We start from the raw sequence: 23,573 nt of genomic DNA on the forward strand, positions 1-23,573 counted from the left end.
AATAAATATTTAGTCTTACAATTAACCTATACCATTTGAAATCCTAGATCCGCCCATGGTTATAGGAGCTTTCAGCTTTCAAATCATACATGCACATGTTGATGTATGTATAGGACTACGTATAGTCGATGCTCAATTGTAACTTGTGCAGTTGTTCGTACACTTATACTTGATGTGCGAACGCCGAACAGTGAATGGTTCACTAATGTCAAATATAATTAGCATGAAAGTGTAATTTAACCTAATTGTTAATCGAGTACAAACTTCCAAGGCATTCTTGTCGTTGACGGCCCAAAGTCTCATTGCATTTCCCCACAAATAATTGCAAACATGGGAAAGACATAGAACCTTATTTACGTATCAAAAAGTAATCATATACAGCATCATATACATCCCAAGTTCCCAACCTTTCTCTATACAGAATATAACTATCACTGATCAGAATAGGGTTTAAGTGTATTGAAACAAACAATCTAAGGCCGATCAAGTCAAACGAAGCCTCGGGCGCAATGTGAGGCGTATTATTTTGAAAGACATCACGATTTACCAAACAATAGTAGTTAAGTTTTAGCAAAACTAAATGGTTTTGATTATAATGTATAGAAGGGGAAGTATTGTACAATCCAATTATTTTGTTGGTTGTAGTTCATGGTTCCAATTGATCTCAGCAAATTGAAACACACTAAACTCAGCAAAGATTGCACTTCATGTCTCAACACTACAGATATATCAAATTTAGAATATACGTACTAGTGTGTTCAGTGATCACAATTTCACTTCTTAAAATAAAATTAAACAAAATAAACGCTTGCCCCAAATTTTTCAAGTCAAATGGCTTTTTTCACTCCCCAAGGTATGACAATCTCAAAACCAAACGTGTTGTGGTCACATGGATGTTATGCCTATGTGCTGCTGATCGAGATCCAATATGTTCACCAAACCAATATTATGTACACAGACATAGATAATCAGTACCAAACATGCATGAAGATTTGAAGAGGTAGATGTATATATTTCAGAAGACAATAAATACCAAAAATGATATAAACCAGATTGATTGAATAGAATGCTGATCATGATCAGATGTTGCTAAGTTGTGGTGGTGGGTAACTGGGTAAGGTTTAAGATGAATAAAGATACGTACGTGTGCTACAGTACTGGCTGCTTTTGATCGAGATGTCCATATATGCTTTTGAATTCGCCCACTGATTTTGCCACTTTACCAACCATTATATATTTTGTTTTGAGGAAATTATATATGGGTTCATTATAGATTAAGTAGGGAAAATAATTAAAATGTTTGGTGGTTAAGAGATGTGAAAAATGGGTGATTATCAGAAAAAGACAATGCGAGACAACTCCACCCAGGTTGGTTTTGTTTTTTCTTCTGTTTATTTCGATCGATCGATCTTCTTCTATTTTGTCTGCATTCCTCATGGTAATTAATCAGATTCGAAGGAATGAATTAAGCAAACTCATTGCGCAATGTATCTATATCCATGATTGCACAATTGTGATCAAGAACGTGATATATATACATACATGATTATCAGATTAATAAAATATATGCTAAAGAGAGATAACTATATCATAATAGGGGACGATCGAGATGTATAGGACCAGGGAAACCAGCCTGCCCAGCCAGATCTCATATTACTATCAATCACCACAAGTGCTCGTGATATAATCACATATTTTAATTTCTTGAACTCTTTCGTACTATCCATATATGTTAGGGAAACCAGCCTGCCCAGCCAGATCTCATATTACTATCCATATAATTTCCATAATAATTAAGTTGAACAAAGAATAAAAGTGCATGCATATAATATAATCATACAACAGAAGAAACCAGAAAGAAGAAGAAGAAGAAGAAGAACAAATGCCTGGCTTTCCCCATGTATGCCGCTAAATCTTTTGCTCCGATGAATTCTCCACCAAAACTACTCAAAGTACTAGCATTGCATGTTCCTCATCATAAGAAGCTTTTCTTGAGAGATGGATCGATATGATCAGCCTTCAGTTGCAGGGACCATTTTAATTTCTTCTTCTTCTTCTTGATCACCTTCATAACTACTACTTCTGGTCCTAGCTAACTTGTCAGTAATTGTTGCTCAACGAAACCTCAGAAACATGGACTAATCTATTTTAACAAAATGGGAAGAGTGTTGTTGGGAGTACTCAATTATGTATATATTTATATATAGTAAATACAGCTAATGGGAAATAAAGAATGGGGAAAATGAGAAACAGAGTAGAAGGAGAAGGAGGTCTGTTTTGTTCCCAAGAAGATGATGACGAGCGTTTCCCGTTGATGTTGTTTTCAAAGGAGAAAAGGACTGAGAGGAGCTTATTAAAAATAGCGACTGCAAACCCTTTTTGTTTCACACTTTGGGGCCATTGCTTTTGTCTTCCAGCTGCAAAAACAGTTTGAGTCATTAGCTTTTCTTTGATTTGGTATAATTTTCCTCAGAAAAACAAGCTTGATTTAGGGAACAATGTAAATCCAAAAAGATTCGAGCAATAATAAAAACTATTTGAAGAATAGCTAGCTACCCTATGCAGTTATATATGCATAATCTATTGGATGTTATATGTTTGAAGGATTGCTTATTGGACAAAGCGTGACATCTGTACGCACCGTTTTCATTGTCTTTATGTTTTGGCCGGTCTCCATATTTGGTAAGATTAACTTGTATATTGTTGTTAGAGGAAAATTCACCAACAGTCTTTGAACTCATGTGGTAAGGACAGTTTGATCTCTGACCTTTAAAAAGGATCAAAGAGATCCCTGAACTCTTATTTTGATATCAATAAGGTACTTCTGTTAAAACTTTTGGAATATTCCGTTAAAATATTCTTTTTTTCTGTTAATTTTGTCATTTTGTTAAAATTTTGACGGAGCATGTTGGATCTAATTCTTAAAATTTATTTTTCTAAGCAGTTTACTCAAAGGTAAACAGTTATTTTATCATCATAGCAATTATCATAGCTTCTGGACTTGGGCTTTTAGCGTTTGCTAAACTGTCTTTAAAAGAACTGCAACAAGAAAAAGAAAAATATAAAAAACTAATAAGAAATAGAAAGAACCTTCCAAGAAATATAAAAAATTATTGGGATATTATCTACAGAATACAGCGTAGAATCTACGCATCTCAAGAAAATATCGAAGTTCTTCAAGAAATTTTTGAAGAATATCATAAACCTCTTCACATTTTGAGCATCGGTTAGATTCGCCCTAGTTGGTATCAGAGCTTGTTTAGCTCAGAAACAAGTGAAGATCAGGCTTATGCCACAAAATTGGCTCATTTTATCCAATAAAAAAGAAGTCAGACTTAAAAATTACCAGTCTTTTTGTACTGAAAAAGCTACTGATAAGTGGCAAGTGTGCTTTCATTCAAAACATATTCAAGAAAAGCCAATACTCCATAGAATACGTTTGTAGAATATTAAATATCCTATACGACGAACATATTCATCTCCAAAAGGAGATTGGAGTAGCAGATATTGATCCGTTAAGACATAGCCTGATTGAATTTCTAGATTATCTATATAGAGAAAAAAGCAATAACAAAGTTGCAGAACAACTCGAAAGGTTTAATCTTCGATTAGATCTAACTCAAAGAAATAAATTTCCAACTAACAAATAACAAATAACAAAATGACAAAATTAACAGAAAAAAGAATATTTTAACGGAATATTCTAAAAGTTTTAACAGAAGTACCTTATTGATATCAGAATAAGAGTTCAGGGATCTCTTTAATCATTTTTAAAGGTCAGGAATCAAACTGTCTTTACCACATGAGTTCAGAGACTGTTAGTGAATTTTACTCTTGTTGTTATATGCAGCACCAACATCGATTATCACACGATTAATGAATGAGGTTAGGTTTGCTCTGCATAATCGTTCACACGTGTGTGGGATGCACACACATATATGTAGCATTTTACAACTACATATAGGTTAGGTTTTCCAACTGTTGCATGTAGAATTGTATATTAATTACAACATTATGAATTTGTCTGTTTCCTCTGTTTTATTTCTTCGACGAGACTAGAGATCGAACAAGTGTATTGTGTAGGTTATAGTACATAGACAATGTCACATGAAATGTTCATATCCTTTCACATTTTCTCATCCCAACCGATTTCATTACTGGAGATTGAGTTATTTAGTTGCATTACATGAGGATCATAGTTAGTTTGCCTAACTGGCTCTCGCATCACACGTACTATAATTTATTCGAAAGAAAAATCATTAATCACTTTTGACTTTAGTTAATTTTGATATATAAACACTGGTTGTAATAAACTAGCTTGCTGTCTTGCCCACTATGGGTTGTAATAAACATTGGGTGTTCTCATGTTGATGGGTGTTTGGCTAGATGAGAGACCCACAGTTAGTGATTTTTTTAAGCGTATAGAGGACTAAAACAACGTTTAGTGATTAACAATACCACTTGAGCGTTATAATATATGTTTTATAATTGTTTTTTAAGGTAATAGTAGAGTTATAAAATTGAGTTGACTATAACGCTCCGGGTGGTAGATTCATGGACGGACCCTTAATTTATCTTCAAGTCTTCAACCAAAAAACCCCAGGAGTAATATGGCAATTAGCCAATCAGTCAATGACTGCAGGGTCAAACGGCAACCTGCCCCTTTGGAGATAGGGAGAGAGATCATATATTGGATTATTCACAAGCTTCAGAAACCAGATCGAAGTGAACGACAGGGTTTGAGATGCTCGAGCGAGGAAGATGAGTTTACATTAGTATTTGGAATAATTGTAATAATCATTCATTGTATGATCATTGCATGTATGGCACAGCACGTATGTACGTAATTTACCTGCATGCAACTCAATATAAGAAACCGTAGAAAATCGTAACTTCTCTAGGCGAGAACTTTAACATGAATCACAAAGCCGGATGAATTTTGGTATCTGACTTCTGCACGTTCTACGTATCAGTACGTTAATGTGGGAACTGGAAACTGGGAACTAGTGGCTAGCTATTGCAGTAGTGTATCCACAGCCAGTACGTACGTGATCACCAACTGACCAACCCTCTTACTGGCTTAGCAGGTGTCTCACTATCTAGCTCTTTTCCTTTGTTATAGGTAGGGGTACACACATCACAAAATCATACATACGTGATCGAACTGAATCGCATCCTCCAATTACTTTACATCGTCTACGAGATCCAAAGTTAAAATGGAAACTAAAAATGAAGAAGGTCATCATCTTTTCATTAGGTTCTATAGACAAGGTCGACGTCAAATACATCCCTCATGTTTTCTTTATGTATCTTTAACTTTTTTTGTCAAAACCTGTCCTTATATAAATTTCACTTACCTTTTGAATCATACATACACTCACATTTGTTTTTGGTTAACAAATTTGATAAACCAACAAGTGCTTGTATTATAAGATATGCATTTATGAAACCTGAAAAGAGTTACACGATTGATTACCATTCAGGATTCAAGCAACACATTTAGATGCATCCACCTTATAGTTTTCGGAGACATAATTATACATTGATCATTATTTACGTACAGTCTACAATATTTTGTAGAAGTCTCCCGCTAAGTTTAGTAATTGTCACCCCCACCTTTCCCACCTCCTTGTCCACCACTACCGCTTTGATATCCACCACCCCCACCACCTCCGTGTCCTCCACCCTGTCCGCCGCCGCCTCCGTGTCCTCCACCACCACCTTTACCACCACCTTGTCCCCCGCTACCCCCTTCATATCCACCACCTTTACCACCACCTTGTCCCCCGCTACCCCCTTCATATCCACCACCCTTACCACCTTGTCCACTGCCTCCTTTTCCTCCACCACCTCCATATCCGCCGCCACCACCTTTACCACCTCCCTTTCCTCCACCACCTTGTCCACTGCCTCCTTTTCCTCCCCCACCACCTTGTCCACCGCTACCACCTCCATATCCACCACCACCACCTCCTTGTCCTCCACCACCTTGACCGCCGCCTTGTCCACCGCCTCCTTGTTCTCCACCACCACCTTGTCCGCCGCCACCTTGTCCTCCACCACCTTGTCCGCCACCTTGTCCACCACCACCTTGTCCACCACCACCTTGTCCGCCGCCACCTTGTCCTCCACCACCTTGTCCGCCGCCTTGTCCTCCGCCACCTTGTCCACCACCTTGTCCACCGCCTCCTTGTCCTCCACCACCTTGTCCGCCGCCTCCTTGTCCTCCACTACCTCCGTATCCACCACCACCGCCTCCTTGTCCGCCACTACCACCTCCATATCCACCACCGCCACCACCTTGTCCGCTGCTACCACCTCCATATCCACCACCACCTTGTCCGCCACCTCCTTGTCCGCCACCACCTTCTTGACCACCACTTCCTCCTCCGTATCCACCCCCACCGCTTCCTTTACTACCACCTTTTCCTCCACCTCCGCCTCCATGTCCTCCACCTTGTCCACCACCGCCCCCATGACCACCACCGTGTCCACCACCTCCTCCATGACCTCCACCTTGTCCACCGCCTCCTCCATGTCCACCACCTTGTCCACCGCCGCCTCCATGTCCTCCACCTTGTCCACCTCCACCTCCATGGCCGCCACCTTGTCCACCACCCCCTCCATGTCCGCCACCTCGTCCTCCACCACTACCGCCACCTCCATATCCACCTCCACTGCCACCACTACCACCACCATATCCAGCATTATTGCTATCCATACTAGTGCCAAATTTTCTAGCACAGTGATGACCGCAACGACCGTGGTGATCAAGTTCATTATCACCATGGCCAAGGCTTGGTGCTTCTGATTCTTTTGTTTCATTGTCTGCACAGAATGAGGATTGTTTAATTTGACGTTAATTTAGGATGAAGAAAACGATTATGTGAATCATGACTCACGTGTTTGTGGCATGAGTGCTTCATCAGTTGTTACACGACGTTCACCGGCGTAGCTATGACAGCTACCGCGTCGACCAAGAGCACCATTGAAACTGCAATCATCTACTGCACACATGCACAAATTTATATTCGTGAGTATATTTATACATGCATGCAGCTAATAAACAACTAAACTATCCGACTAGTTTTAATAGTGCATTGTAGTAACCTGGCTTCTCATCTTTGGGCACTACCCGACCAGCTGCCACTGCTGAAAAGACTAGACCGAGAGCAAGCAGGAGACATAGGAAAACATGCAGCTTTAAACTCATTTTCCTGGGCAACATACTGAACCTGTTTTGAGGTCGAACTGCTTTCGATTCTGTGAGTGATACTTAGGCTTCGCTTGAAGGTATTTATAGTAAGGTGGGTGTGGTAAAATACAAAAGCAATTAAGTAAAGTAGGTGGTTACTTATGCACTTCGGACATAGATCTAGACTCCGACGGACTTAGTTGGCTCCTGAGCACTTCGGCACATAAGCTCTGTGCATGGTAAACTGAGACGTGTGTACAAGTTGAGCTCAGCAGAGAAGGTAAAATGGTGGCATCTGGCTTCCGTGATAAAACTATAAGCGAGGAGTAGGAACCGTTACGATGAACCTGCCGGGTTTTCATGGTTGGCGTGAACTGATTTTGAGCGTAGTATTTGAAACTGAGGTCATGAACTTGTCTTATATACATATCGACGGGTGATTGTCTTCCTCCGATCCTTCCACAATGCTCGTACAATTTCCACAATCACCTTATCGACATTTATTCATTGTTTTACAAAAAGTTAGCTGAATCTTGCAAGGTAAGAACAATCTGAAGTAACAACTCGATCATTAAGAATATTTAATCTGAGGACAGAGATATGCCGGGAAAAGCCTAAGGTTTAAACCGTACAAGGTCTAATTCAATATTTAAGCCAATAGGGAAATCAATCAAATCATGCATGCAATATATATTTATTGTCTTTTTGTTGAAGCACGTACCATATCTGATGCATTAACTACTTACGGTACTGCTTACTCCCAAAGAAAATTAGTACGTTCAGTTCCAAAAAAAGAAGAAGATTTTGCCTATAACTGCTTCAGCTACACAAGTATATATGGATATTTCACTGAAATAACAAAATAAATATGAAATAGAAATAAGAATAATGGTAAAAGAGATGAAAATACAATTAGTACGTGGAAAAAGCTACCGGCCAGTTTCTCTCTACATATATGAATTACCAAGTCATGACCTCCGTTGGTGTCAAAATATGCACCAAATTAATTTTGAAAATATCATTTTGAGTGTTGCTACACCTAGGAAGAACAAGGACTGTTTCTTAGGTCATCTCCATCTGTGGGGGCTGAAATAACCCCTGAGCTAAATTTCATACCCTTGAAAAAAAAAACTATTTGCATGTATAGTAACTTAGTAAGGCTATTATATTGACTATCTCCAACTCTTAGATCTATTTGTTTAAATTATGAGCCATTGAATTTCAATTTCAACCAATGAGATTTGATTAGAAATGTAGTCCCCGCGAGCTGTTGACTACAGTGTTAAAATTTTGAGCCATTGAATTTCGATTTCAACCGCAATGCCATTTGTTAATTCTGTGTGGCTGTCTTTTTTAAGTTCTTTGATACGAGCATATATGATCGATAGAGAACGAGAGAAAACGGACAAACATCAATTCAGGTATATATATAGCTATATATATGCGTTTCTTTGTTTTTGTTTTTTCAGTAAGAATATGAGATTAATCTAAAGCTTTGTGCTCAGTTCTTAGAAACAAATTTGTTGCTCACCCATATCATGCTCACCTCATGTCTATCACCCTAAATAAATGTCAAGTATTTTTTTATATAATATTATAGTCATAAATTTATTGAGAAAACATACACTTGATATTTACTTAGGGTGATGAGCATGATAAGGGTGTGTTACAAATTTGCTTCCTAGTTCTAAGGTCATCTCTAGTAAAAGAGTCTAAAGGGTTATATAATAAATTATGGCTTATTTTGATCTCCAACAACAAGAGTGAAAAATGTCAAAGTGCCATAAAATGGCCATCAAAAGGGTCAAACTAGGGATGGGCATAAAAAACTGAAATTATGATCCTGTCTTGAAATTCTTAGGGATGCGATGAGACGGAGGTCTAAAAACATTCGTCCCGTCTCATTTTCATAATAATGAGATGGGACGTAAAATGAATAATTTATATTCCGCTTCGTCTCATTCCGTCCCGCATAATAATTTTTATTTAAATTGGATGGTATATGTATTAGGTTTCTTGTTGAGAGGTATGCTGCCATTTCAAAGTTAGTATGAATTCATTGTTCTCACAGATTATGATACTCGAACAATTGTAGTTACTAAATTAACAACCAAGTCATGTGCAATTTGTTACATTGTTCGTTCATTTTTATGCTTAAATGGATTGATGTATTACAAGATATCGAGTTCATCCTGCCAAATCCAAATCTGGGTTTAGTTTTGGCTAGTAGTCCCTTGTAGCATTTATAACCACACTCATTATGCTGATACGCTTATATAGAGATCTAGTTTTAAAAAACTTACTCTTGGACTCTTTGTCATTTTTGAAGATCATGAGAACACTACTTCAAGTATGAACAATTGTTCACCTCCAACTAAGAGGAAAAAGAAGGGGGAAGTCTGTACCGGTTACAAATGTAATCGATGTTGAAGTTTGTACCTCTGTTTCATGTTTCATGTTTGTTGTGTGACTAATTTAATATTTAAGTGTATGATGGATTGATGTTTTTATGTTTGTAATGGACTTATGATGGATTGTTTGGACTACTTAAATGACTCAATGTTGTTAATTCATAGTTGAATTACTTGAAATGTTGAATGATAATTGTATGTGAGAATTGATAAATTAGGTATATTAAAGTCATGGGATGGTGGGATTAGGCTCGTCCCGTCCCGATCCTAACCGGGATTAATCCCGAGTGGGATCATTCTCAAAAACCCCCCATCTCGTTTCAAAAGAGTGTGATTGAACGTGAGATGAGCATCGTCTCGTCTCATCCCGTCTCGTCCCACTCCTAAGCCAAACTTAGTCCTTTGGCTAGCCTAGGCCAAATTAATTTGTGGTCTCAAATCGGATTAAAAAATAAAAAATTATGCATGTGGGTTGATTGTAGTACACTATATAAAGACATGTGTCATGCTACAAATTACAAATTAATGATAAAACACTGTTATTATACATAATTAAATGTATAGTTAGGATCTTAAATATGACCATTGTTTATGTTGTATTTTTTTGTCTAAAAACAAAATAGGTAACTTTTTAAATTATCCAAAAATGTATTATAAGCTGCATAGATCACGATGATCAATTATTTTCTTTTATCTGATGATGATTAATTATATCATGCCAAAATGGTATCAATGAAACCAAATAGGTATACCCAACCAAACATACACCTTAAAAAATAGTTTAACTCAAATTCAATTTAATTTGAATTAAATAATTATATAATAAGTTTACAAATTCATAAAATATTTGAAAGGGCTTAAATTTAACCCTTCCTTGTTAGAGATGGTTTACTGGTTTCTGAATAAAAAATAATATTTTAGGAGACAAATTTTAGCATGGCCCCAATGTTTGGGCCTAAAATAATACTCTGGTATTATCTATATTATTTAGGCTTGTGGATTGGTTATTTGGGGAAAATCAATCGAAGAGCAAGATTACGTTCCTTATTTGAATAGATTTCGGGATTGATGCTGTATAGAATCTGAGTTGAATAAGGAAAGTGAATTCAAATCAACTAAGATGTTCTCAAGACTTGATCCGCAAGAAAGAACAATCTGTGTTCTCTATATAAAGGGGTCAAATGTGCAAAATCAAAAACACACAACGTCAAACAAACTATCGCGCAACTGCATAGTCAAGTCTCCTCACAGAGCAAAAGTCCGATTAGCTTCGGCAACCAAGTCTCCCATCGGAGCGGAGCTACCCAGATGTACGCCTCGTGCTGCATGTAGCAACAAGTCCGATTAGTTTTGGCAACCAGAGTCAAATCCATCGAGTCGCTAGCCTAGCTTCTAGCAAACACAAAAGTCTGCACTAGTCAGCAATTCCGTATAGCAAGAGAGTCCCGCTATCAATGACACATTATAAGCTCTATTTTTCCCCAAGCGGTCTAAAGTAAGATCGGCCATCTACTTGAGGTGGAGTGAAAGGTACCTAGAAACTCCGGTTGTGTATAGGTCATTCGAACTTCAGCGGTTTATCAGCAACTGCGGAACAATCGTTCGAGAAGAAGACAGTACGTGAGCGCAATCATCATCAACAAGCAAGAGTTGTACCTAACTCAAAGGTACTGGCACGCCAAGCAACAACAGAGAACGAAAGTTAGAACCATCTAGGATTCAAAACCCGGGCTTGCTGATTGTTTCTTGAGGAAATCTTTTTTCCAGCTCCTTAGTTTAACAAGTTTGAGTCTGAGGGTTGTACATGCTTTTTCGCAAATTTATTTGCTGGGATTTCATGATAACTTTCGATGATTGAATCTTCTTGATAAGTCTCATACCACTTGTTCTGTTTACTGTCTGTTACATCAGTTAGTCTGGTTTCATAGTCTTCAGGGATATGTTTGATTTTATTTATCTTTGCTTCTATATCTGTCAATTTTGTTTGCTCTGCTTAATGGTTCTATCCAATGGATTTCTTTGCGTATCTTTAATTTGCATTGTAATACACTTAGTTAAAGAAGTGGATAATCGATCGGTCTGTACTTCAATTCTCATCAGAAAAGAAAAAAAAAACCAAGTGATCGAATGGTCTATACAATCATGGCTTAATTTATAGTTCATAGCTTACTAATATTTGATGAGTTTACCATTTGTCTTTATTTGCATTTTAAAATTTTGAGTTTTTAAATTATTTAGTCACTGTTGTTTAATTTCTTAACGAATTCATGCTTGAATTAGTGAGGACTGTGAAGCATTGTATTTGGTTGATTTTCTTAGGCTAATTCTTCCCAACTCGGCAACTCCCATGAGACAGGAATGCAATAAGTACTTAGAGAGAGCGAGCTCTAGGGTTCAAGAATCACTTATTTCAGCTTATATAAAATGCAATGGTCTAAATATTGGTTATCGGCATCGTATCGGTTTTGTAAAATAAGGATATAACGGAGATATATCAGATTATATCGGATTTATCGTTTTTGTTAATTTTTAATTTAAATTTAATATATTTATAAACATATATTTCAAAATATACCAAATAATATTAACTACTAAGTACTAATTGAACAAAAATAGGTGCACAAAAGATAGATTGAGATATTGATTATGCATTCATGCATTATAAATTCTCTCATTATCAGAATCAAAGTCAAAATCATCTTCATAAATCACCTTCTGTCTATTTGCGTTGAAATTTCTCAAAACGACATCGTCTCCTTAAAAAAAATCACCGAAAAAAAGTAACAAGAAAAAAAGTCACCAAAAAAAAGGCAACGAAAAAACATTATCGAAAAAAAAGTCTCCGAAAAAAAAAATCCACGGAAAAAAAAAAGTCAAACGAAAAAAAATTCACCGATATATTGCATGTTGATCCGATATTTTGAGTTGACCGATATATTAAGGCGATATGACATTTATCCTATCGGTTTCTAAATATCACCGATATATCGCCGATATATCCCGATATTTAGAACACTGATAAAATGGAGGGACAATGGAACCTGCAGCTAAGTAGAAAGTACAAGAATAGGTGGTGTGGTGGTGGCATCATGAGCGCCAAATGAAACATTTGTTTAATTGAACATGGTTCCTTTAAGCCGAAACCTTATGATACATGCATGCATTTCTAATTGGAAATTTTCATCTGGTTCTGGCTTCCAACTATGCTTTTGATCGCTCTTCAGTAAGGGCAATATATCAACATGTTCATATTACTTCAAACCAATGACTAAAATTTCACGGAAATTAGAAATTTCGATCTTCTAAAAATGGAGATTTCGAAAAAGTTTCCATAAAAATAATTGGAAGTATTGTTTTAATGGTTATATAATATAATGTGTATAATTATGTCAGGAAACCATTCCAGGGCAAGTGGTTGAGTTGTTTTGTTAAACCTTACTATTTGTGGTAGTTAAACATCTCCTAATCTTTGTTGAAACGGCACTTTGTTTATGTAAATGATGTTATTTCGCTAAGTACGGGCCTTCAGTTTCAAACCCCACCCCCTCCTCTACCGCCCCCACCTCCTCTTCCGCTCCCGCCTCCTTGTTTCGTCTTCAATTTCATCTTCAACTCCACCCCCACCTCCTCTTTCACCACCGCCGCCTCCTCTCCCGCCTCCTCCTCTCCCACTTCCTTGTCCACCTCCTCTACCGCCGCCTTGTCCACCGCCCCACCTCTTCTACCACTGCCACCTCTTTGTTTAAAGTCTTCTATTTCATCTTTAGCACCGCTGCCACCTCTTCTTCCACCACCTCCACCTCCTCTACCGCCACCTTGTCTGCCGCCCCACCTCCTCTACACCACTGCCACCTCCTTGTCTAGAGTCGATCTTCAATTTCATCTTCGGCACCGCCGCCACCTCTTCCACCTCCTCTACCTCCACCTTGTTCGCCGCCCCCACCTCCTCTACCACCGCCACCTCCTTGTCGAGTCTTCTATTTCATCTTCAGCACCACCGCCCCCTCCTCTTCCACCTCCACCACCTCCTCTATTGTCGCCTTGTCCACCTCCTCTACCACCGCCTTGTTCTTGTTTAGAGTCTTCTATTTCATCTTCAGCACCACCCCCACCTTCTCTACCACTGCCGCCTCCTTGTTTAGACTCTTCGATTTCATCTTCAGCACCGCCCCCACCTCCTCATCCACCTCCTCTTCCGCCTCATCCATCTCTACCGCCGCGTTGTCTACCGCCCCCACCTCTACCGCCACGACCACCTTGTTTTGAGTCTTCTATCTCGTCTTCTGCACCGCCCTCTGCACAAAATGAGCTTTGTTCAATATGACATATATTCATTTTCTCTGACTCACGTGTCTGTGGAATGACTACATCAGTCGTAGTCACATTTCGCTCACTGGTGTAGCTTCGACAGCTATCGGGTTGTGATAGGTATGACGTAGAGCCTATATGCATCAAACAATACTGAATAAAGATCATTTCACAAGAATCATAAACACATATATGAATACAGAAGAAATGTATTCTTAGAAGAACTAAGAAACATACCTAACTCTATCCCACTCCTTTCACCTTCTTCAACAGATCCAAACATGTTGAATGGGACAACTGCACACTAAGTAGAATGATTAGTAATAGAGAGAAGGTCTTCTGTAGCTCAACACCAAGCAACAGAATGGGACTATGATTTAATGCTCGGAACAAGTGATGTTGAGTACAGGGACTTTATCTCCTTATATATTGGCCTATTTTGAACTAGAGACTCACCCCATAAGGAGTCTTAGATTAGCTGTAATCTTAACAGAATAGGAGATATAATCTTATCATTATACATGTATATTAATCAGATAATTAATTGGATAAAGTCCTCTGATCTTGTAGAGAGATATAATCTCTACAAGTTACTACAATCCTAGTTAAACTCATCTACTTCAAGTTAATTGTATTAATGAAATGCAGCTGAGTTAATATTCCTAACAGATAGTATTAAGTCAAATATTGTTCTTACAATCTCCCACTGGACTCATATAATCTATTTATGCTAGGAAGCTGCAATACTGAACAATTAACAACTGAAATGCGCGCTGAAGCAAATGTAACTAATAGACGTTAAAAACAGCTTGGTCAATACATATCATCTAACATAGAACCAAGAACCATGTTTGATTACAAACCAAGATGATTAGAGACCACTAATGTCAAACACTAAGATCACATAAGCCAAATGATAAGGTGAGCATATATTTGGTAATTATATCTATTTGATGCACCAAAAACTCACAGTTCTGCAAATATTTGAATTCAATCAAAAACTTGCAAAAAACAATTTACCTGTAGTGAAACTGAAACTTAACTGTATGGTAAATGATTTACTGAATGATATTATGTACTGAATTGGTATATACATATGTAACTATATAGAAATGATTTGATTATAACAAATAACTGTAAATTTAAGATTCAAGGATATAAAATGGAGTCTGAACTAAAATACCTCGAGATTTTATTAAGCATCTTGCAATAAGCAAGTGTTTATTGAATCAAAAATTACAACTTGGAAAAACAACCTATTACACTAAATGAATTGAAATGAAAAACTGTTAGAAGCTCCCACAAAGCTAAATTGATATAAGCTCCCACTGAGCTCATGCATATAAATCTTCCAACACACCCATGTTCTTCACATGCCTCTGGAAACAAGATATGGCTAATGCTTTGGTGAATGGGTCTGCTAATTGAGAATCAGTGTCTATGTCCAAAACTACCACTTCACCCTTCTTAACCCTCTTTCTCACATCATAATATTTCAAATCAATGTGTTTGGAATTTGTAGACCTCTTACTGTTTTTACTAAAGCATACTGCAGCTTCATTGTCACAGAATATTTTCACAGCATGTGAAACTAATCCACTTAAAACATCAGTATAAATCAAGAAATTCCTCATCCAAAGAGCCTAGCACATGCCCTCATACACTGCTATGTATTCAGCCTGCATAGTGGAGGTGGTAATAATTGATTGTTTCATGGTTTTCCATGACACAGCCCCTCCAGCGAGCATAAAAACATAGCCTGAAGTGGATTTCTTAGATTTAGGAAAATTTCCAGCAAAGTCTGAATCAGTATAGCCTATTAGTTCTAATTTTTTGACTTGTCTATAAACTAACATGTGAGATTTTGTTTTTTGAAGGTACCTAAGAACTTTCTTCCCTGCAGTCCAGTGTTCTAAAGAAGGATTAGATTGAAATCTGGACAAAATTCCTACTGAAAATGCTAAGTCAGGTCTAGTGCAAACCTGGGCATACATGAGACTACCTACTAGTCTAGCATATGGTTTGCTATCCATAGCAGTCATCTTCCCCTCATTTTTAGAAATTTTGGACAGTTTATCACCTTTAGACATAGGAGCTTCCCCTGCAGTACATGTTTCCATGCCAAACCTCTTAAGTACTTTCTGAATGTAGGTTTGTTAAGATAATCCGAGAAGTCCTAGTTTCCTATTCCTCTTAATTTCAATTCCCAAAACATAAGAAGCCTCTCTTAAATCTTTCATGTCAAAATTATTTGATAGAAAAAACTTAGTTTCTTTAATCAACTTAACACTAGTACTTGCTAAGAGAATGTCATCTACATACAAAATCAAAAAAATAAAATCATCTTTTGCAGTCTTAATATAAACACATTCATCAACAATGTTTTCCTCAAAACCAAAAGATGATACCACTGAATCAAATTTTTTGTACCATTGTCTAGAGGCTTGTTTCAAACCATATATTGATTTCTTAAGTTTGCAAACATAATTTTCTTTCCCTGCTTCTACAAAACCCTCAGGCTGTTTCATATAAATTACTTCATCTAATTCTCCATTCAAAAATGCAGTTTTTACATCCATTTGGTCTAATTCCATGTTATAATGGGCAATTAGTGCCATTATAATTCTGAATAAATCTTTAGTTGAAACATGAGAAAAAGTTTCATTATAATCTATGCCTTCTTTTTGAGTAAATCCCTTAGCTACTAACCTAGCTTTATGCCTCTCTATATTACCACTACCATCTCTTTTGGTCTTAAACACCCATTTACATCCTATTGCCTTTTGTTTTTCAACTGGTTTGACAAGTTCCCATACTTTATTCTTGGACATAGACCATATCTCCTCTTCCATGGCCTTAAACCACTCATAGCTTTCTTCACTTTCTTGTGCTTGTTTGTAACTGAATGGATCACTCTCTTCAGCTAGAACATATTCAGTTTCTTGCAGATAAACATGATACTGACTGTTTGCCCCATAAACTGGTTTCCTTACCCTAGTGGATCTTCTAGGCTCAAAGTTTTCTGCATTTTCCATGACTTGAGGGTTTTATAGGTTCCCAGGGCTATGAATTTCTTCTTGTTGTATTGCTAAATTTTCCTCAACTAAGTTTTCAGCTTGTTCTTGTTCTGGAACTATGTTATCTACTTGAGGTTCAGGAACTACATATGCAGTTGTGTTTAGATTTAGGCTAAAATATCGTGTCATTTGTGTGTCTGTAGCTAAGGGTAAGACATTAACTAAAGCCTCATTATCAACCAATTCCTCAAGTTCTAAGGTTAAATCCTCGAAGCTTGAATTGAAACAATCTTCATCCAGAAATTTTGCATTACTGGTTTCATAAATTTTGGTTTTGTTTTGAGGTGTATAAAATCTATACCCTTTGTATTTATCACAATAACCTAAAAATGACAACTCAATGAATTTGTGCCTAATTTATCTCTTAACTGATCCGGAATTTTAGCCTCAGCCTTGCACCCCCATACATGGCAGTGATGTAGGCTAGGCTGCCTACCACACCATAGCTCAAATGGTGTTGTTTCAACTGATTTTGAGGGTGATCTATTGCAAATATAATTTGCAGTTTTAAGAGCTTCACCCCACAAATAAATTGGTAAGCCTGAAGTACACATCATTGATCTAACCATAGTCAATAAGGTTCTATTCTTTCTTTCTGCAACTCCATTCTGAGTTGGATTATATGGGGTAGTGTGTAATGTGCCTTAATGCCATGTTTTTTGTAAAAACATTGCAAATGGTCCCTTTTGCTGGCCTGCACTAGTAAACCTCCCATAAAATTCACCTACTTTATCTGATCTTACTGTTTTTATCTTGATACCAAGTTGCAATTCCACTTCAGTTTTAGATATCTTAAAGGCTTACAAAGCTTGAGATTTTTCTGAAAGTAGATAAATGTAACAGTATCTTGAATAATCATCAATGAATGTGATAAAGTATGTATTTACACATAAAGTTTTATGCTTAAAAGGACCACAAATGTCAGTGTGAATGAGTTCTAAATGTTTTGTACTTCTCACAGCTTTAGTTTTTCTGACATTTGTTAATTTTCCCTTACAACACTCAATGCAATCAGTCAAGTCACTATAATCCAACACATGCAGAATTTTATTATTTTCCAATGTTTTAAGCCTTTGTTTAGAGATATGGCCTAATCTCCTATGTCATAGATTAGCAGAATTATTCTTAAACAAAGTTCTCTTAACACCTGTAATAGAATTCATTGATTTCATGTTTTCATCATTCTCAACTATAAGTATTTCATGTTCAACGACAGAACAATCCAATCTCAAATAATGATTTGAAAACATACCATAACCAATATATTCAGAACCTTGATATAATTTTATTCCACTAAGATCCATAACAAGTTTCAAACCATAACTAACCAAAAGCCCTACTGAAATCAAATTCCTCTTCAAAGAGGGAATAACATAAACATTGTCTAGAGAAATAAATTTTCCTAAACCTAAGTCGATTCTCAAGGTTCCTATGGCCTTAACATGAACTCTCTGGCCATTTCCTACTCGAACTTGCTGTTCACTCCTTCTTGGCTCCCTCCTCTTTGTGATACCCTGTAGAGAGGTTGTAATATGAATAGGTGAACCACTATCCAACCAGTATGTATGAGTATTAACATTCAAGAAATTTATTTCTAAAGAAAAAACTGAATTAGGAAAACAGTCACCTTTTTTCACCATCCAGGCCTTAAAACCACTGCATTCCTTCTTAGTATGTCCAATCTTCTTACAGAAAAAATATTTGAACTTGAAGGGCTTATCAACTTTAGGGTCTGTAGGCTTGCAAGTTGCCTTGAAGGTGGTAGTCTTCTTTACTTTAGTCTTATTTTTTTTTTCTTAGCTTTCTCAACCAAGTTAACTGCAGTAGTTGGTCCAGCCTCCTTCTTAATTCTCTCTTCCTCATCCACACAGATAGATATGAGTTTGTTTAAGGTCCACTTAGACTCTAAGGCATTGTAGGTTGTTCTCAGATGACTGTAGGGACTAGGGAGTGAATCTAAAGCCTGATGGATAACTAAATCCTCAGAAAATCCCAGCTGCATGTCCTTGAGTTTTCCATTTATCTCAATGAGTTGCATGATATGATATCTCACACCTCTGGCTCTCTCATACTTAAGTTCATGAAATTTCTTGTTTAACCTAGCAGCCTCAGCTTTCTCTCTGGCCTTATATTTTTCAGCAATATACTCCAAAAAAGTCACTGCATCATCTGGTTCCTCTATAGACCCCCTAACCATATCAGTCATGGTGAACTTGATAATTTTCTTAACCATATAATTAGTCATATTCCACTCATAATAATGATCCTTACCATCCTCATCATCTGGATCAGGTGTGGCATAAAGGGGTTTCTGCTCTCGCAGACAGTAATCCATGTTATGAATAGCAAGATAATACTCCAGTTGGTCCTTCCACTTTATATAGTTATTTCCACTCAAGTTTTCGATTAGCCCTATGGAAGAGTGAGTCGTGAGGCCTAAAAAGAAAATGAAAGAAAAAGTGTAAGTGTTTTTCCCTATGTGTTATGCTATTGTAAGCAAAAACATACCGAAAATTCAAGCATGTCCAAAACAAGCAAAAAACCAAAATCATATATTTATATATACATTATAATATCATTGTAGTTATTCCATAAATCTATAACTGGAGCAACACAAACATAATGCCTTTGTGGCATAAAATCCTCATGTTCTGTAATTTCTGTATTAGTATACAACATGAACAAAAATCTTTTATTTTTATTTTTTAAAACAGTCTAGTCTTTGGATTAGAAAATTTTCAAAAGATCTTAAGTGTTCTTGCTCATGCTTATACCACTCCATATATTTTAGAATTGAAACTCAAAACTTCTTTGGAAGATATAAGGAGTTCACTTTTAAAACATAGCACAATATTATGTCTTTCATTACTGCATATTCATTGAAAACAGTCCCTTAAAAAATTTGCTTTTTGCAAAATAGTTAAATTTCTGTATCAATGTGATTATAAAGACAACTGTAATGGCAAATTCACTTTATTTTCTGAAAACCATCAACTGTATAAAATTTACCAATGCTGCATACTATGAATCTGAATTGAAATTAAATTTGGGAGAATCAAATAATCATAGTATAACACAAAAGCTACAATATTCAAATATGCCACTCCCAGCCTCCAGATCAAACCAATTCATGCATCAAAGATCATACATATATGCATAGCACACGTCAACCACAACGAATACAGAATCTACATGCCAACACTTCTTCATATGACCAAACTCACAATGTAGAATTTAAGTTTTCGACAAGATCTAGATTACAGAGAAAACATACCTTTGCCTCTGCTAACAACAACACCAAAATTTAAAAACTAAGCATGAAAATAAATCACATACCAAAATCGTCCCATAATGAAAACCATCTTCTGTAGCAGGGGTCTTGAATCCCTTGAACTGAGAATTCATCTCAATTTGCAATCACCCAGCCCCAAAAACACAGAAGTACAAAAGAAGAGGATGATGCACACATTACCCAAATGAAAACTAAAATTCTCCAAGGAATTGAGTGCCTAAATGGGTCTTGAATCCCTACTGAGATTTTTAATCTCATTGCACCCAAAACAAGAGAAAAGAAGACACATATGAAGATGCAAGAGCTTGTGTGCATCAAAACCAAAAAGAAAAGACGCTGAAAATTTCATCATTTCCCTTTCTTTTGTTTTAATGATGATATCGGGTTTAGACTTGGTTTAACTTAAAAACAGATGGATTAGGGCTTTTAATGAATGCGGATTAAACTGTAAGCCCTCTTAATTTAATTAACAGGAAAATGAAAAAATCATTTCCAGTATGAAAATGAACTGCAAATATACGATTCATGATTTTGTGAAAACCCTATTGCTCTGATACCAATTGATAGGTATGATGCAGAGCCTATATGCATCAAACAATACTGAATAAAGATCATTTCACAAGAATCATAAACACATATATATATATGAATACAGAAGAAATGTATTCTTAGAAGAACTAAGAAATATACCTAACTCCATCCCTCTCCTTTCACCTTCTTCAACAGATCCAAACATGTTGAATGAGACAACTGCACACTAAGTAGAATGATTAGTAATAGAGAGAAGGTCTTCTGTAGCTCAACACCAAGCAACAGAATGGAACTGTGACTTAATGCTCGGAACAAGTGATGTTGAGTACAGGGACTTTATCTCCTTATATATTGGCCTATTTTGAACTAGAGACTCACCCCATAAGGAGTCCTAGATTAGCTGTAATTTTAACAGAATAAGAGATATAATCTTATCATTATACGTGTATATTAATCAGATAATTAATTGGATAAAGTCCTCTGATCTTGTAGAGAGATATAATCTCCACAAGCTACTACAATCCTAGTTAAACTCATCTACTTTAAGTTAATTATATTAATGAAATGCAGCTGAGTTAATATATTCCTAACAGATAATATTTAGTCCAATATTATTCTTACATGTCGATCAAGAGCACCATTAAGACTGCAATCGTCTACTGCACATGTACACATAATAATATAAACTTGATCAGTCTAACAATACAAGCTAGTATACATGCATGCATGCAGTTTATACTTTATACATAACTAAACCAAAATGAAAATTTATCGATCAATGCATTGAAAGAGCCTCGCTCCTCATCTTTGGGAACTACCCGACCAGCTGCCACTGCCGAAAAGACGAGGCAAAGCGCAAGAAGGAGACGTAACGCAACATGGAGCTTGAAACTCATTTTCCTGGACAAATTATAACTTCACTATTCTAGTACTGCGAGCATAGTATACAGAGGCTTTGCTTGACGTTATATATATCAAGGAGGAGGCAGTAAAATACAAAAGAAATTAAGTAATCGGTGGCACTTGGGGCACCGATCTAGAATCCTAAGACTAACTTGGCTCCTGAGCACTTGGCCACATAATCCTTGGGCATGAGAAAACCACCACCAAGCTCCCATGAAAGAAACATTGTAAACCGAGACGTGTACGTGTGCAGGTTGATCTCATAGAAAAGAGGTTACTAGAATGAGGCATCTGGCTCCCCCTGTTGGCGGAGTGGGAAATACAGAACCTTTCGTGGAGGTTCCACAATCATATTCCAATAAGGTCTCTATGATATCTTGTAAACACTACTGAGTGCACGTACGTACATTACAGTTTTAAGAGATTCTGAGAGATAAATACATCTCAACATGTATTTTTCAGTAAATCATAATATTCGATCATTTATCTCTTTAGAAGTTTTCCTCCACTGAATTCCAGAGTTAACAATTAATTTTTGAATATTTGAACCATGCAAACAGTGGCGGAACTATATGTAAGTCCGGTGGGGTTCGGACCCAGCATAATCGTAAATCTCATATTTATAGGGAATTTTTGTTGAGCGTATGACATGCAACAACTTAATCCATCACACAGCCCACGTGCATCTAATGATAACCCTCTATCCACTATCTAATACTGATGTATAGCATGCAGCTGCTGAAACTATATTTGTATAGCTAATAACCCATATTTGTATAGCTAATGTGCCATATATACATGGAAAACTAGTCAATTCTTATTGTACCCCCACATAATGTCGGCTTGAATCTCATAATATATATGATCTTCCGTAAGTTAGTTAATATAGATAGAAAGAAGGAATCTTATTGAATTCAGTTAATGGCATGATAAAATCAATATGCATGAAGCTTCCAAGTAGTATATGTTTTCTTAATATTGCATGGGTTTGAAAGAGAAGTTTAAAGAGAAAAACATATAAAATCATAATTCTTTTGTTATTAAGACTATTTAAAATTTTATTACGTTCAATTAAAGATTTTATTAATCTTCCTAAATAAAAAGACGATGTACCAATATTTTTTGTTATATGTGTAGAATATATCTCGACCCTCTAGACTCAAATCCTGGTTCCGCCCTGCATTTTTTTTTAGTCATCGATGCCGGGTCTAAACCAGTAGATATATGAACCTATTGTACAGCGTCATGCAACACGATTTTGATTCTGGATGATTAATTTATAGAAAAAAAGAGTGGATAAAACCCGAGATCGAAAATATATCTAAAATTAAAAGTTCATAATTTTGTGTGTTGCATACCTTACAACGTTGTAACATAAAATTTTCCTAACAATATATAATGAGTTGGCGGAGTTTCTCTTTGTGCACTTGGCTGTCGAGTGTCGGCACACTGACCTTGTTCAAGTGTATATCACCGTATACCTGCGCGTGCCACTAAATTCCACCGAGCGAACAGGGCCAACTGCATGGCACTTTGCTACCTCAGTGGTCTGCAGATTGAGGCATACAGATATCTGTTGAAACCCACCGCTTAACTTTTTTCTGCATTTAGGTGTCTAGTTGAACATATTGAGGCTCGCTAAGGAGATCCATTTCATCGGTTTCTGTTTTCGATTGTTGGTATTGATTTCATCAGTCTCAAACTTAATTATAGTACGTAAAGAAAAAATTAATTATGCAGGTAAAGTAAATTATTGGGTTGTTCTGATGCTGAAGTTGTATCTCCTTCGGTGAACTATTTGCCCATTTATGTATTATTTTTCATCTTTCAAAGTTAAATTAACACATTCCAACCTA

General features: G+C 36.6%; 1 protein-coding gene across 1 annotated transcript; it reads left to right on the plus strand.

Moving 5' to 3' along the window:
• Positions 1-5,609: 5,609 nt before the first annotated feature.
• On the plus strand, positions 5,610-13,930 carry LOC126797284 (uncharacterized; the record flags this gene model as incomplete). Its single annotated transcript, XM_050523937.1, is given in 6 exon segments — positions 5,610-6,697; positions 13,144-13,187; positions 13,219-13,308; positions 13,374-13,436; positions 13,496-13,567; positions 13,599-13,930. Coding segments are annotated over 6 exon segments (1,689 nt in total), but the record flags the coding sequence as incomplete, so codon positions are not given.
• Between the last annotated feature and the right edge of the window lie 9,643 nt (positions 13,931-23,573).

This window comes from Argentina anserina, chromosome 6 (genome assembly GCF_933775445.1).
Source record: "Argentina anserina chromosome 6, drPotAnse1.1, whole genome shotgun sequence".
Lineage (NCBI taxonomy): Eukaryota > Viridiplantae > Streptophyta > Magnoliopsida > Rosales > Rosaceae > Argentina > Argentina anserina.